Source organism: Nanorana parkeri, unplaced genomic scaffold, assembly GCF_000935625.1.
Source record: "Nanorana parkeri isolate BGI_ZX_2015 unplaced genomic scaffold, ASM93562v1 scaffold128, whole genome shotgun sequence".
Taxonomy (NCBI): domain Eukaryota; kingdom Metazoa; phylum Chordata; class Amphibia; order Anura; family Dicroglossidae; genus Nanorana; species Nanorana parkeri.
Window position 1 is genome coordinate 911,403 of NW_017306396.1, and position 16,244 is coordinate 927,646.

The 16,244-nt window shown below is 43.4% G+C and overlaps 1 protein-coding gene across 3 annotated transcripts in view; it reads left to right on the plus strand.

Moving 5' to 3' along the window:
• The window catches only part of SEPHS1 (selenophosphate synthetase 1), a 55,905-nt gene that overhangs the window by 12,609 nt on the left and 27,052 nt on the right, over positions 1 to 16,244 (plus strand). For all 3 annotated transcript variants that reach the window (XM_018553745.1, XM_018553746.1, XM_018553747.1), the window contains exon 2: positions 10,272 to 10,539. In XM_018553745.1, the coding sequence (XP_018409247.1) occupies positions 10,347 to 10,539 (193 nt within the window). In that variant the 5' untranslated portion in view covers positions 10,272 to 10,346. The remainder of the gene's footprint in view (positions 1 to 10,271; positions 10,540 to 16,244) is intronic.

The following is a 16,244-nucleotide window of genomic DNA, read 5'->3' on the forward strand; positions in this document are numbered from 1 at the left end:
CTTAATAAATTTCCAAAGGCCCCCCCCCCCCCCCTCCCAATCAGCCATGTGGGAGGGGCCTATCTTGGTGTGGATGCCAAACATCCAGGCAACTTGCATTTTCAGAAGGTGCAAACAGACAACATATTTCTTTTATGCTATGTGTGCTTTAGTAGGTGAAAGGTTAATTTTTATTACATATACAATGAGTAGCATTTGGTTTCACTTTCAGAATGCTATTTATATCAGCCTAGTACTTTATAATCTACAGGAATTATATTTATTTTACAGGAGTGGGTCTTTAACAGGCTTTGATCATTACTAGAGAACAAGCAAGGCTGAACTGGGGTTGGGAGAATACAAGGTTTATGATTGTTTTTCATTTTAACTCATTTATACAGCATAGAAAGTTGTTGTTTTTTTTTCTTTGGAAGTGTGTGTGTGTGTGTGTGACCTTTTTTAGAGAGTCTGCTGCTTGGGCAGGAGATTGTCACACACTACAGGCTGTTAGGGGAGTATACAACTTAAAAGTAGTATACGTCACTTGTTTTCAATAATTAATCCGTATCAAACATATACATAACCCAGCAAAGTATTTATTTACATTTTTGCTCAAGCATTTACAGTCATCATCATGTTTCTGAACAGTTCACTCCAACTCTCTCAGCTAAGCTTCCCTGAACTTCTTGTCCAGTATAAGATCACAAGGGACAGAGCAGTTTGCAACAGGCATCCACCTACTAGCTTGGAAAATGGGGGGGGCAGGGAGTAGAAGAGTGGATTGCCATGCTGTGCTTGTGTTTGCAGAGACACACAGCGCTTACTAGCGCACACAAGGGTGGCTCCATAGGACCCTGCTAGGGAAAGGAATCCCTTAAAAACAGGATATAAGGCCAGTGCTCAAGGGGGCAGCTGATTCTGCAGGAAACTAAAACTTTTAAACATCGAGGAACAGCATCAGCTCTGAACTCGGGCAGGAGAAAGGATATCTTTACACATTGACACTCAAGTACATAATGATGTTGGTCCATGAGTAGTTGGGCTGCACTATTGTAGTAGTTCTGGAATGGTGATCTATATTAATATAGATGCTGTTTGTTGACTGGTTCTCTTTAACGTCATCCTGTCATACATGAAGTCTATTTGCTGATTTTAAGTATCAATTTTAGACTGTGGTAAATGAGAAGACCGTTTTATTTAAAAACTATCAGAGAAAGTATCCTTGGGTACCTGAACAGCCAGTGTTGTGATGCAGCCCTTGTACCAGACTGCATAGCCATGTCCTGCTCTCTGTTAGTCACCTCTGCAGAATACAATGCAGTTGAGCAATACAGCTTGTCCTAGGACATGTCCCAGTTTGGGATTAGATAAGGAGCAGCAGCACTCTAATGAGATCATCACTTGTTCCCAATGTCCACTGCAGAGTGTGAACCCAGGTGGGTTCTGCTCTGAGCTCTTCTGAGTTCAGATTTGTCAAAATCCTGACACCAAAGCCCCGTAGACAGCAGATCGCTTGCAGTCTAGTCCAGTCTGTGCTTATTGAATGGAGCCTAGGGCAGAAAAGACATTTGGGGTCCTCTAAAGCCGTGGTTCTCAACTGGTGGGTCGTGACCCAAAAGTGGGTCACGGCCCCATGTTCAGTGGGTCGCAGCATGCCTTCCACTGCACTAGGTAAGAGGCCTCCCCCCATAGCACGGCACTGTCAGTTATCATGCCTAGCAGCCATTCAAAATATGCTGTCTGGCGGCGAGTGTCGGGGTGGGCTGGAAATATGGCCACGAGGGAGCTCCATCCATATGTGCATTCCTTACAACTCCCTCGCGTCACTGGAGTGACGTCACATTCTAGCTTCCTGCACATCTACAGGGAGTCCAAGGGAACTGTACAAGCAATGCACGTATGGATGGAGTTCCGTCACAGCACAGCAGCCCACACTGAACCCCTAAACTTTTTTTGTTGGAGTGTGTATGTGTGTGAGCAGGGGCGTAACTAGAAATCACAGGGCACCATAGCAAACTTTGGTATGGTGCCCCGTGTTTTCTAGTTTATACCCCTTGCAGAGCCCACTTGAGATCCCAAACAGCCCACCTGAGGGTGAGCCTGCAGAGCCCACCATAGAATCTCTATGGTGGGCTCTGCAGAGTCACCCTCAGGTGGGCTGGTCGTACTCCTTACCTGTCCGCCTCCTTTTCCTCCATCGTCGCTGATCGACCACGCCTCCTTCTCCGTCACCGGGCCCCACCCCCTCCCCTGCTGCCGACCACGGGCCCCCCTCCTCCACTGCCAGGCGGCCCGCACGGCATCTGGCCAGCCCCTATAGCGGCCGCCTTGGTCGCTATGGTGATTGTTACGCCACTGTGTGTGAGAATGTGTTTGTGGTTGTGTGCGTCTGTCAGTGTTCGTAAACTACCATGCAATCGCACCAACTGTTCATTCTGGTACGGGAGGTGCGTTGCGTTGCCCGCTCACAGTTTGATTGCTTGCACCGGAACAATAGCTACCGCAATGCCATTCGGTCCAGCGTGGTGCTGCTTGGGTCGCGACTTAATGACCAAGGACAAATGTGGGTCTTGAGGTTATACAGGTTGAGAACCACTGCTCTAAAGGCTCCATAAAGTGTACCTGTCACCTGCCCAGTTCTATTGGGGACTTGTTAGCCCCCTTTTTTATAGCAATAAAGTTAAGTGGGAACAAAATAGTGTTAAAATACTGAACAGGTAATGCAGGCAGTCCTCGGGTTACGAACAAGATAGGAACTGTAGGTTTGTTCTTAAGTTGGATTTGTATGTAAGTTGGAAAAAATAATTATTTAATTTTTTTTAGGTGTAACTCCAGCCCCAAATGTTTTTTAACTTTTGGATAGCATAGGGAAGGGTTAACCCCCTGTAACATTTGTTTTGCTGTGTGTGGGCCTCTGTTCAGAAGATTTCCCCTCACTTTCTGTCCCTGTGACAATTGGAGTTTGAAATTATTGGGTTGTCGTGGAAACAAGGATTGGTAATAAAGCTTCAGTGGAGACACCTTTTCCCCATGATAACTCTTAAGGTGCCCATACACCTTACGAACCATCGCAAGACCTTTGTCTTGCGATGGTCTTAAGCTCATTGAAAGCTCGTACGATCTACCCATCTTGGACGGGCAGATCGTACTTGCGACCATCGAAAGCCCGCCCTGCTGAGGGGCGGGCTTCCGATGACCGCAGTGAGGGGCGGGCTTCCGATCACTGCAAACGGGCAGTGTGCGCGTGCGCACACAGGCCCGTTCGGCAGTTGTCGAACAAGCAGGCCACTAACCCGACGAGAATCGTATGATTCTCGGCGGGTTTTCAAGCCTGCTTGTTCGACGGAAGACGTGCGACCGTACAGTAGAAACGGTCGCACGCCTTCCATACACTGTACGATTCTCGTACGATCGCGGGATTTCCCGCGATTCCCGTACGAGAATCGTACAGTGTATGGGCACCTTTACAGGAGTGAATTTCCCTTCCTAAGGCCTGCTTCACACCTGGGCGTTTTACAGCGCGTTCCTACGCGCTATAAAATGCTCAACATGTGAAAACCAATGATTGCCTATGGGCATGGTTCCCACCTGGGCGTTTTACAGCACGTAGGAACGCGCTGAAGAACGCCATACGCCCAAAGAAGTACAGGAGCTTCTTTGGGGCGTATTTGCCGTACGTATCCATTAGGATACAGCCAGATAGCCCTCAGGAAACGCGCGTTTGTCGTGCGGTGCGTGTGTGTGTTTTTCTTGTTTTGTGCAACAAATAAAAAGATGTGGTTACATTTTTTTTTTTCTAACAGGGTCTTTTCTTTCAGAACATACATCATCTTTTGAGGATTTTTAAGGGAAGTAGTTAAGTAGTAACTACTACTGAAGAGTAGTACTATAGTAGGGAAGTAGTTAATCCAGTTATGCATTCATTAAATTGTGTTTTAATATATGTGTATAGCTGCCTGGAGCTCATATTTAAAGAGAGGGCACCCACACCAGGGTGTACTTGCTAAGCACTGGCATTAAAAAAGGGATACACTATACAGTCTAGTTGAGAAACACCGGTCTTAGTATCAATGATTCTAAAAAAATAAAGTGGTAACAAAAACGTATATTCTCATAATATGCTGAGAAATGTCTGGAGTGGATAAATAGATGTTGGTGACAATAGGAGAATAGTGTGCTGTTCTACATTGAATATGTTCATGTATAATCACTTTGTACAGAATGTGTACATGGAAATAGAGGAACTAAGATATTTAATAGTACGTGTAACATTTTTATTTGCTTCCTTTGGAAGTTCTGACATAGCTTTTGTTTGAATCAATTTTTGTAAACCTGTGACTCTTCTCCTTTGGGCTCCGGCGGTCTAAAGCTGGCCATACACTGTTATATTGTCTTTGTTCAAACTGCTGGCTGAACGAAGAAAATATAACAGGTTCCTCCATCCAGGCTTCTGAGCGTAGATGGAGAAATCACCTGCTGTTTTCATTGTATTCTGACAATGACCACTGTCAAATACCTAAACGGACCTTGCAGCTGATTGGCTGCAAGCTCGGTTCAGCCGACTGCTTTGTTCTTTTGATCAAGGGATGCGGGCCATAAGGGTGCTGAAAGCGGCACCCACTGTGCAAATTTCACATATTGTATGGCCAGGTTAAGCCCCGCTGGTGTCATCATGTCTACTACAGTCCATTTACCTGTATTAGATGCAAAGCCGCAGGACCAAGGATCAGTTGAGTATTTCTTCTTTATTTGAGCCCCTGGAGAAAAAAGACCAGTTAACCCTTGTAGTGTGGGGGTAGCTCCTCTGCCAGGGTTAACATTTCTGAAAGCTGGAGTTCTTCTTTAATTCTTCTACTTATTCATTCAGTTCCTATTTTACAGGGTCTAGTAGCAGTAGGCAATCTTTAGCAGTAGTCGAGCCATATCCAGCACCATGATTGGTGTAACCAAGTAACCTAAGTAACAAACACCAGTCTTGTCAACAGAATTTTACCCGTGGCTGTAGGTTTTGAAGGATTTACCATTGAGTTTTTTTAATTTTTGTTTTAACGAATTGTTCAACTATTTCTTTAGTTTTCGATTTGTATTATTTAAGTTTAGTTTTTATTATCCGTTAATGTTCTGTGTTGCCTGTTGCAGTTGAAGATTGACTGACTGGTTATTTCTGCTGACTGCCTCTGATCTGAATGTTTGATTTCATTCATTGTATTTTTTTAATCTGCTAAGAGTTCAGCTTTATTGTTTTCATTATTGAATGTTTAATGATCTAGACTGCAATCCTGAACAGTATCATGTGGGATAATTTTGCCAACTGAGCTGAAAATTCTCCAGAAATGATTCTGAGATGTTGACACTTATGCCCAATAGCTCCATCTACCTCTAATGTATCACTTCTTAGCATTGAAGACAGATTGCACATTGACATTTTGGTGAATATACATGATGTTGTCCTGTGCAATTTGTGAGCAAGAAAGTAGAGAAAACCCATGGTGGCAGAATTTTAAAATCCACCAATGCTGATGGAGGCTGAAGGCCTTTCCGATTACTTTGATAATTTGCTTCTAACAGAAGAGAAGCATCAGGCTGGAACCTCTATAAAGTTCCTATCTGCTGCCTGAGCTCATACTGGTAAAAGACACTTATAATACTGCCATATAACAAAGGTGCTGTGTTTATTGCATGAAAGAAAACTAAAGACTTTCTTAATTGATAGTTTTACCTTCCCAACACCAGGATGGAGAAGAAAAAAAAACATCTTTATAGTGGGACCTACTGCACTGCAAGCTGTAAATACTCGTTCATGCTTGGGGGAGATGAAGAGGCAGTATAAAGCCAGGTATACACACTTCGAATTTCAGCTAGTTCTTGATGTGCCGGCCAAAATTTGAAGAGTTGGCACATTTCCGACCAGCATCCCTCGATCAGCTGTTCAGATATTCTGATAGCGGCTGTCCGATTACAATCTAAGCAGCGAGTGATTCCTTGATCATCGTTTGTAAGCGTTAATGGAGGAATCTGTTCTATTTACATATTAAGTTTACAGCAAAACATTTCAATAATATTATTGTATACCATGGCCTTTGGTAATAATAGCCCTTTAGTGCAAGGCAAGAATAGATGCAAGAAAAATTAAACGATTAATCGAACTTAATAATCGGCTAACTAATCGATTTTGAAAATAATCGTTAGCTGCAGCTCTAATTGCATAGATGCTTCATCAAGGAAGCTAGCAAAACAGTCCCTGAAACTGCCTAGCAATTTGTTGGCTCAGGGGGGGACCTTATCTGAAAATCAGTCTAGATGTTACTCCACCAACCAGATAAAGTAGCACAATCCAGAAATGTCACTGTTACCTTGAGACTCCCAGAGCTGCAGACACAAATATAAGCCAATCGCTTCATTTGTCCCTGAAGTGGATGTGTTGGAAGCAGAAAAGATGAGCAAGTGTAAGGATTTGAGCGACTTTGACAAGGGCCAATTTGTGATGGTTAGACAACTAGGTCAGAGTAACTTCGAACCTACATCTCTTGTGGGATGATCCTTATCTGCAGTGGTCAGGACCTACCAAAAGTGGTCCAAGGAAAGAAAATCGGTGAACAGGGTCATGGGCAGCCAAGGCGCATTGGACATCGAAGGATGGCCCGTGTAGTCCAATCCAATAGAAGAGCTCTGATTGCCAAAAAATGTATTGCTGGTTCCAGTAGAAATGTGTCTGAACGCTAAGTAGCCGCAGTTGTCCACCTCCAAAAGCGCTGACCTTGGGTATGTGAGCATCAAACCTGGACCACAGAGCAATGGAAGAAGGAGGGCTGGTCTGATGAATCACATTTTCTTTTACATCATGTTGATTGCCAGGTGTGTGTGTGTGTGTTGCTTAGAGATGGCACCAGAATGCACTATTGGAAGAAGACAAACCAGAGGAGGCAGTGTGATGCTTTGGGCAATGTTCTGCTGGGAAACCTTGGTCCCTGCCATTCATGTGGATGTTACTTTGACAAGTATCACCTACTGAAACATTGTTCCTGACCTAGTACACCCCTTCATGGAAAGGGTATTCCCTGATAATCTTTCAGTAGGATAGTTCTCCCTGCCACACTGCAAAAAATGGTTCAAGAGTGGTTGAGGAACACCACAATGAGTTTGAGGTCTTGACTTGGCCTCCCAAATTCTCCAGGTCTCAATCCAATCAAGCTTCTGTGGGATGTGCTGGAAAAACAAGTCCAGTCCATAGAGGCTCCACCTCACAACTTACAGGATCTGCTACTGATGGCTTGGTGCCAGATACCGTAGCATACCTTCCAAAGTGTACCTGAGTCCATGCCTTGGTGGGTCAGGGCTGTTTTGGGGACAAAAGGGGGACCTAATTAATATTAGGTAGTTGGTCATAATGTTATGGCTGATCGATGTATATTCCTACAAGAAAAATTATATTTTTGTGCTAGTAGTCTTTTAAGATACCCATGGGCATGATATGACAGTCACTTAGTTTGGTCTCTTTTCAGCCAGATCAAACAAGGTTTCCTGCCGAGCCTTCTTAGGGAAAATAGAGATCAAACGAGTTCGATAACCTTCTTTGATTACTATTGTTTTCACTTGATATGCCAGCACTGGGAGGTATGCTTGCCTCACCCTTTGTTTGGATTGTGCCTCCAGCTGTGTCAACTCACTAGTGTCTATGGGCATCTTTAATGGTATCAATATGAAGATCTAGTGTTATGAAATTATTCCTCTGCTCACCTACACTTGCTGCTGCTGGTACCACCTTTTACTACAGAATTTTTAGCTTTAGCAACAGCAACTTACATGCGGAAACCTCTGTTACCGGACATACTGCAAAAGACGTCTCAAATAATCCAAAGGGAATTTTGCACTGTAGCGGAGTTTGGGGTTTCTGACAGGTTGGTTGGGGTACAGTTTTAGGATTTGATTTGAGTGTGTTTATCAAGTATGCAAAATTACTTTCTATACATATTATCTTATCCAAAAAGTATGTTCAAACAGGGATATCAAGATAAAACAGCAATGATTCAATATATGCATGCCTAAAGCCCCCAGGAAAGGTTAGACACCAAAACAGTGTACTCTGCACACATTGGATGACTTGTAGAAGACAGTGAGATGTTTTAGGGGGTCTATTGTATGATATTTTAGTGACCGGTTTGACAACTTTATTTGCCAATTTAGCCCACGGCTGAACAAGAGAAATCGGTTGACATCGGCATGGATGGAGGAATCTCCCCTGCTGGCTATTGTATTCAGACAGCAGGCACCTGCCACTGTTTGAATAAACATAGAGAGACTGCATCAAATAGGATGCTGCTGCTGCTCAGTTGAGAATTTTCCACTTGGCTCCTTCAATTTTTTTTTTATCACCCACTCGAATTTTGGCCAGTTCAGTAGGTGTCAGCTGACATTCAAGTTGTGTGTGTGTCCTCTCGACTGCCCATCTAAAGCTAAAATAGCAGCCACTCAGGGTGGTATACACGCCATGGTAAATTTTAAGCAGCATGTCACGTTTGAAAGGCAGTGCCTCTTTGCAAACACAACCATTGCAATCTATGGGACCGTGCCGCAACTGCTGGGTCACACCATATATTAATATACATTCCCTGTGTCTAAAAGGAGTTTGAAATCATTTTTATTCAAACAGCTGTATCATCTGTTTCATAAACAATTCACTCAGTTTTAGTCCGTTCTCCTCATACAACAGTCTATTAAAACATTATATTAACTCTGCTCACTTTTTAAGTGTCTGTCACTTTCAAAGGAAAGAGAGCTGGTAGCAGGTATAATATGCAGAAGGTCTCATTGCCTTCTGCTGTGACTGAATGACTGGCTGTTCCTGACACGGTCAGGCCTGTCTATTTAGAACTGCTTAGCTTTCAGGCATTGCAGAGGGAATGGATCCTCAATGGCATGTAGCTGACCATTTAAGATGTCAGCACCATTTAAAGCTCTTCGTTTCCCCACTTTTTGGTATTGGAGTGTGTGTATGTAATATTATATAATACACACACACACATCTGTGACCTTTAGGCTAGGTTCACACCCAGACGAACAATCGTGCGGACCGAGTGGCGCGATATCGCGCAAAACACAGATTTGCATTGATGTCAATGGAGACTGTTCACATTTTTGCCGCGCAAAAAGGTGCAGGATCTATTTTTGGGGGATTGTCGCATGGTTTGGGTCCCATAGACGTACTGTATCTATGCATTGATAACTGTGCGGTTTTCAAAGAACAGTCGCACAAACGAAAACACGTGACAACCGCCCGAAAGCGGCTCACCAGCTCAATCGCCTAGGTGTGAAAGGGTGCAGAGTAAGCTGGGCATTCATTCTAACCAACACTGTGAAATCCATAGGAGTTCTAACTGTCAGAGGGAAGGCACTAGGCCCCTACTCTGACCCATTAAGTTATGTATGTGTGTTGTGACTAAAGCTCAGCAAAAGAAAATTGAACAACACCGCCAACTTACAGCATGGACGTAAATCCCTGGTGAAAGTTTGTAAACTCCAACATGCCATCTACTGCCTGAGACTGCCAAATTATTAAACATTCATACACAAAGTGTCATCTTTTCCTAATTTAAAGTGTAATTCCCTGGACATAAGACTATTGACACACACAACACAGTTAAACAGAATTTATGAAAAAATACCAGTATTTGAAGCCTCTGATTAAAAACCATAATTTCCTGACTCATGGCCCTTGTGATTTACTGTAGTTATGTACAAATTAGGTGATGTGTATGAAGAAAGAGAAAATATATAGCTGAGAATCTTCCTATTTACTGGGAAAGTGTTTGTGTAGCCCCATAGTTGTCTTGAAAACTCACCCCACACTCATGTTGCAGAGATTAGTGTGACCAGGACCAGTATTTGGAGGGTCAGGGAAGTGACGCACAGGAAGGAACTCCATACCAGAAAGAGAAGTCTGGGAAAATAAAGGGTGCTGGTTGGGATGTTTAGATCTACCTGCATCCTGGCCACTAACAGAAGCTCTGAGGTGATTATAAGATGCAGTGTATTGTGTGGTGACCCCCTACAAACGCTGTGCTACATAAATCATGCTGTGAAGGGTGGGAGAGGATAACTCAACAATGCAGAAGAAAATATTTAATCCAAGGACACAGAATAAAAAGGTAGAAAAGAATTACCTATATCTACGCTGAAACTGCCTGGAGATGAGCTTTAACAAATGGGCGCGCCTTTGCTGGTCATTATCTAAAAGCTGTTATCTGCTGATCTCTTTTTTTCTTTGTTATAATAAGTTTTATCTTACTCTCTAGGTTCATCCACAAAGGAGCCAAAAGGATTGTTGATTAAGTAACACACAAACTGAAGAATTAATCTATCTGAGAAACATGTCTGTCCGGGAATCTTTCAATCCTGAAAGTTATGAGCTTGACAAGAGCTTCCGCCTGACTCGCTTTGCAGAGCTTAAAGGCACTGGTTGCAAAGTTCCTCAAGATGTATTGCAGAAATTGCTAGAATCTTTGCAGGAAAATCACTTTCAAGATGAAGAGCAATTTCTTGGGGCTGTTATGCCAAGGCTGGGTAAGTGGAAAGATGTTGTAAGATTAACTGCCGTATATATGACTTGCAGACACATACTATACTGTACATGGCACTTTTAACACAGAGCTGTAGGATTGTCTGCAAGGGCAGTTTTTCACATAGCCATGAAGTACATGACCTAATGGTGTCTGTGTAACAGAGCACTGGTGGGACTTGGATAATAACCACATTGGTGGTCCCGTCACCTCTCCTTTACTCTTATTGGCCTTACTAGAGCATAGAAACATGTGGAAGGGGTAGGGCCAGCACTTTGTATTACCAAGGATTTACAAAGCTTGCAGTTAATAATGATTTGGAACACCAAAACTGCAGCAGGATGCATGTAAAAGGTATGTGCAGGCACCATTTGGTTTCTGTATTGTAGTAACAGAGCCTGTCAGTATCAAGTAAATAGCGACAAGTTTACTTTAAGAGACCTGGATGCGTCAAAAACATCTATGCTCAAACAGAAAATAAAGAACTGTGGTACCTTTTTATACTGTCCGCAACTGCATTTTAAATAAATGTTTTTTCAAGTAGGTCACTAAAAGCAGATTTTGTAGCAAAGCACCAGAATTTACAGGTACAGGCAGTCCCCGGGTTACGAACAAGATGGGGCCTGTAGGTTTGTTCTTAAGTTGAATTTGTCTGTAAGTTGGAACAGGTACTTTTTTAAGTGTAACTCCAGCCCAAAAAAATGTTTTTGTTTTGCATAGCATAGGGAAGAGTAAACCCCCTTTTAAAGTTTGTTTTTCTGTGTGTGCCCCTGTTCAGAAGATTTCACCTAACTTTCTGTCCCTGTGACATTTGGATTTTGAAAATGTTGGGTTGTCGTGGGAACAAGGATTGGTGATGAAGCTTCAGTGCAGACACCCTTTTCCCATGATAACTGTTACAGGAGTGAATTTCTTGTTGTCTCAAGGACAGGAAGTGAGATTAAATATTTCTAATGAGGATACAGACAGCAGTAAAAACCTCACAGTGACCCGGAAGAAGAGGTGGGCACCCCTCGTCTACATTTTTAACAAGAGCCAACTTCCTGTAATTTTACGTTCAGTACTACGAACCGGACCCAAAAAGGCGGACAATCCTCGTCGGCATGAGTGCAGTAGCATTACAACTACTCCGCTGTACAGTAATAGCCTCCGTTTGTAAGTAGGAGTTGTATGTAAGTCGGATGTATGTAACTCGGGGACTGCCTGTATAGTGATGGTATCTCTAGGCACATCAATAATCTACATAGGTCTTCAGAATATACCTTTTGATTTCAGTTCTGAAAAAGTAGGAATTCAGTTGCGTTGTTAATTGCATTTTGCATCTCTATTTATTACATCTCTTTTTATTACATCACATTACATATTTTCATTCACTTCTTGTCCCAATGACAGAACAGGAAGTGAGAGGACTTCTTTCCAAAATGAGGGAAATTCTCTCTGATTACTAGATACAAAAGTCAATGTGTCGTACTCCCATACCACAATCAAACTTTATCAATCCAGTGATCAACCTTGTCTGCCTGCAATCTATATATCTAATTTCTGAGTGAAATATGGCTCAGGGAGGAAGCCAAATTAAGTTTAATTGAGGTATGTGAGTTTACCGAATGAGCTTGCAATCACAGTGGAAATAGAGGTACGAGGAGTGGCCTTAAGGCGAGCATTAAGAATTGGCATTATTATTACTGTGCAGCGGTTCTCAACGTGTGGGTCGCGACCCCGTCGGGGGTCGAATGACTATTTGCCGGGGGTCGCCTGCTCGATCGAGCACAGCAAAACTTTCTCCGCTGTTTTTTGTTTTTTTTTTTACATCGGGCCGCAGGTGGCCGTAAATCGGAGGAAAAAAAAAAAACTTTCTCCCGGAAAGCTCTAGCTAGTTAGAGCACAGCAAACCTTTCTCTGCTGGTTTTTTTTTCTGACATCTGGGCCGCAGGCCGTCATCAGTCAGAAAAAAAATAAAATAAACCTAGATTCCTATTTATTGGCTATTTCACTTTGCAATAGCAAACTAGCTATTGCGCCCACCCTCTGCTGCTGCCAATCAGCAGAGGGGGACCTGAAATTCTCCATCAGGTCCAGTTCTAATGACTGACAGCAGCAGAGGGCGAGTGCAATAGCTAGTTTGCTATTGGCTATTGCAAAGTGAAATAGCCAATAGGAATCTAGCTATGCATTCCTATGGTGTGTGTTTTTTTTTTTTTTTTTTTTTTTTCTGACGGCGTACATATCTGCTCAGGTAAGTCTTCATTCCCCCCCACATGGTGCTGCATTAATGTATTGCTGGGGTAGTGGGATTTGTAGTCCTCTCTAGCTGCTGGTACATTGTGCTGTACCATCAGCTATAGAGGACTACAAATCCCAGCAATACATTATACACTGTATTAGGGATGCACCGATACTGGTTTTTCGGTATCGAGTATGAGTACCGATACTTATATTTCGGTACTCGTCGGTACCGATACCGGCACTTCCGGTAGCATAGAGCCGTCTTCCCGGGCAATCAGGAAGCCAGGAAGGCTTCTTGATTGCCCGGGAAGCCGACTCCATTCTGTTTGGCCGGCTGGATGTTGATTGGCCGGAAGCCGGCTTCACAGCCAATCGGCATCAAGGCCGGCCAAACAGATCTGACAATATGGTGACACGACCAGGCACCTAATTCCCCTCACATAGATCCGTATCGCATTCATTAACGTTCCAGTCCCTCAGCCAGCGTTCTCTAAGTGGGCAGACACCGCTCTCCAAGATCTCCCCACGTCTCCTATGTACAGCGCCCACGTGATCGGCGCTCAGCCTGCTACTGTGCATGCGCAGACTACCCAGCGCTCTCATTCAGAAATCCTGTGCATGCGCAGTAGCAGGCTGAACGCTGATTACGTGAGCGTTGTGCAGTGTGCACACAGGAGACGGCAGATCTGGCAGAGGAACTGAATGCTAAGGATCTATGTGAGGGGAATTGGGTACCTGCAGGGTGGGGGGTCGTGTCGCTATATTATCAGATTTGTTGGCCCGGCTCGACACTGGCTGGGAAGCCGGCTTCCCGGCCAATCCGCATCAAGCCAGCCAAACATCATGGAGCCAGCTTTCCGGCTCCATCTTTCATCGCGGCACTGGCAGTCAGAGGAAATCTTCCTCTGACTGGAAGTTCTAGTATCGGGAAAGGTATCGGAGCATTTGGGCGAGTACTCATACTCGCCCAAATACTCGTATCGGCACCGATACGGATACTAGTATTGGTATCGGTGCATCCCTACACTGTATGTATAATGTACTATTGCTGGCATTTGTTGTATTCCTATATAGCTGGTGGTATTCTGCATTGCGCCGTATAATCATTATACAGCACACTGCAGCAGCAATAGCACATTATAGTATAATGTACTATTGCTGGGATTTGCTGTATTCCTCTGTAGCTGGTGTTATTCTCCATTGCGCCATATAATCATTATACAGCACACTGCAGAATACCACCAGCTATAGAGGACTACAAATCCTAGCAATAATAAATTATATGGCACAATGGAGAATAACACCAGCTTCAGAGGACTACAAATCCCAACAATAGCACATTATAGTATAATGTACTATTGCTGCGAGTTGCTGTATTCCTCTGTAGCTGGCGTTATTCTGCGTTGCGCCGTATAATCATTATACAGCACACTGCAGAATACCAGCATCTATAGAGGACTACAACTCCCAGCAATAGAACATTATAGTATAATGGACTATTGCTGTGATTTGTTGTATTCCTCTGGGATTCGTTGTCTCCTTTAAGCAGTGGTTCTCAACCTGTGGGTCGCTGTGTGATTTCTGCTGTGCTAGGTGAGAGTCCTCCTCAGCCCTCTCCTAGTGCAGCAGTGTCAGTTCTCCCGCCACGCCACCAGATGTCGCTGCTGCAGCAGCCACGTCATTCCTAAATTTTACCGTTGGGGGTCACCACAACTTAGCAAATGTTACCAAGGGGTCCACTGTTATTGTGTATAATGTTGTTCATGCACGGGGTATATTGAAGAGGTTTTTGACACATGATCTTTGCTATTGTCCTGTTAAAAGATCAGGATGATTGTTCTTCTGTAATTAGATATAATGTGCACATGAGGAGAAAATTCTGGTCTACTTTTCTAATCTTTCTTTAAAGCGGAACTCCAGCATTTTAAAAAATTAACCTCCGCAGTGGGGCCACCCCGGCACTACAAGGGTTAAGTGCTTGTTTTGTCTAGGGGGCGAAATTAAAGAAGAAATATTCACGCAATCCTTGGTACCACTTGTCTGCTACACTGGTCCCACAGCCTCCTCTCACCCAGGCTTCGGCGGCCTAAGGACCTGTGACGTTTATCACGTCAATACAGGTCTGTTTAACGTGTAGACACTGAGGGACATACTACAGCTAGAGTGGAGGGGGAGAGAGGTGAGCTGTCGCTACCGCAGGGATTTCAAAATCCTGGAGTTATTCTTTAACCTTCTTTTTTGTCATCATGTAAGATCTCCAATGCCCCTTCAATAGAAAGTAAGTACAGCCACTCCTGACCACTACGCTTTTCATTAAATAAGATTGAAAGTGAAAATGTAACTTTTTTAGATCCTGTTTACACCATGGCATTGTGCTAACATGCACGCTTCCCCGCACTAATCACTTGGGCCTAGCAGTCCGTCAATAGGCCCAAGCACTGCTACATGACCAAGGGAGTGAAATCATTGCTCCCCAGGGACGCCAGCACTCCTGATTTCAATGATGGCTTTGTGAGGAAGGAGTGGCAATGGAGTGCAGGAAAGGCGAGTATAAGAGAGTCGAGGTAGGGCTTTTATTATATGGCTAGTGCCTCTTTAAAGTGATATCATTACACTAATTTTCCTATTCATTTATGGTGGGTCCTAGACAAGGCTGTGATGCTCAGCTACAATCTGGGAGTGCAGGAGATGGCTTTGCTATCTGGCAGGATTGTCTGGATCAAATGACTGATTGAGCAGTATTGCAAATCTTTTGATAGGTAAAACCGTGAGTATGCCCCTTTTTTATTACAAATGATCAGTGTTAAAAAAAAACAACTTCCTATTCAACACTCATTCACTATACAGTACTGTATATATGGAGAAGCTGCGTTTTTAACTCTAGGCTGTTCTCCTGAATTAGCCTTCAAAAGCCTCATAACTTTGGAGGTATTTTGTAGTTTACAGAGTACAGCTGGGAAAGCTGATCACATTGCTTAAGATTTTTGGCAGGATCAACCGGTATTTTTCTGTACTTTTTTAATGCAGCCGCCACACAAGGACTGGTAAGCTGCAGTATATTACATTTGTGTTTATTGAGTTGAAATATACTTAACGTTTCAGTGAACACATCAGTAATTTAGGCATTTGTGTCTACACCACGAATTGGAGTATTGTAGTACACATCACATGCTTCCCATTGTAGCTATTGAGAGTCTGTGCAAAGCAGACTATACCCTCTACTTGCACAGAAAAGCACTAGAATTGTCTCTGACTCTTCTTGTTACATATTATGTACCAATGGCTTCCTTCACTTTTGCTGTGTTTCATAAGGAAGACACCAGCCTATATTATACAGGAGCTTGGTGCAGGCCAGACCTTTTGCTGTATTTGTATAACTGTGCAAATACCTCATAGAGAAGATTACCTGTAAAAGCAATCTGACAAAGAAATGGGATATGTGTGGCTTCATGCCAAGAACTTCAAGCATTTTTATTTGGATTA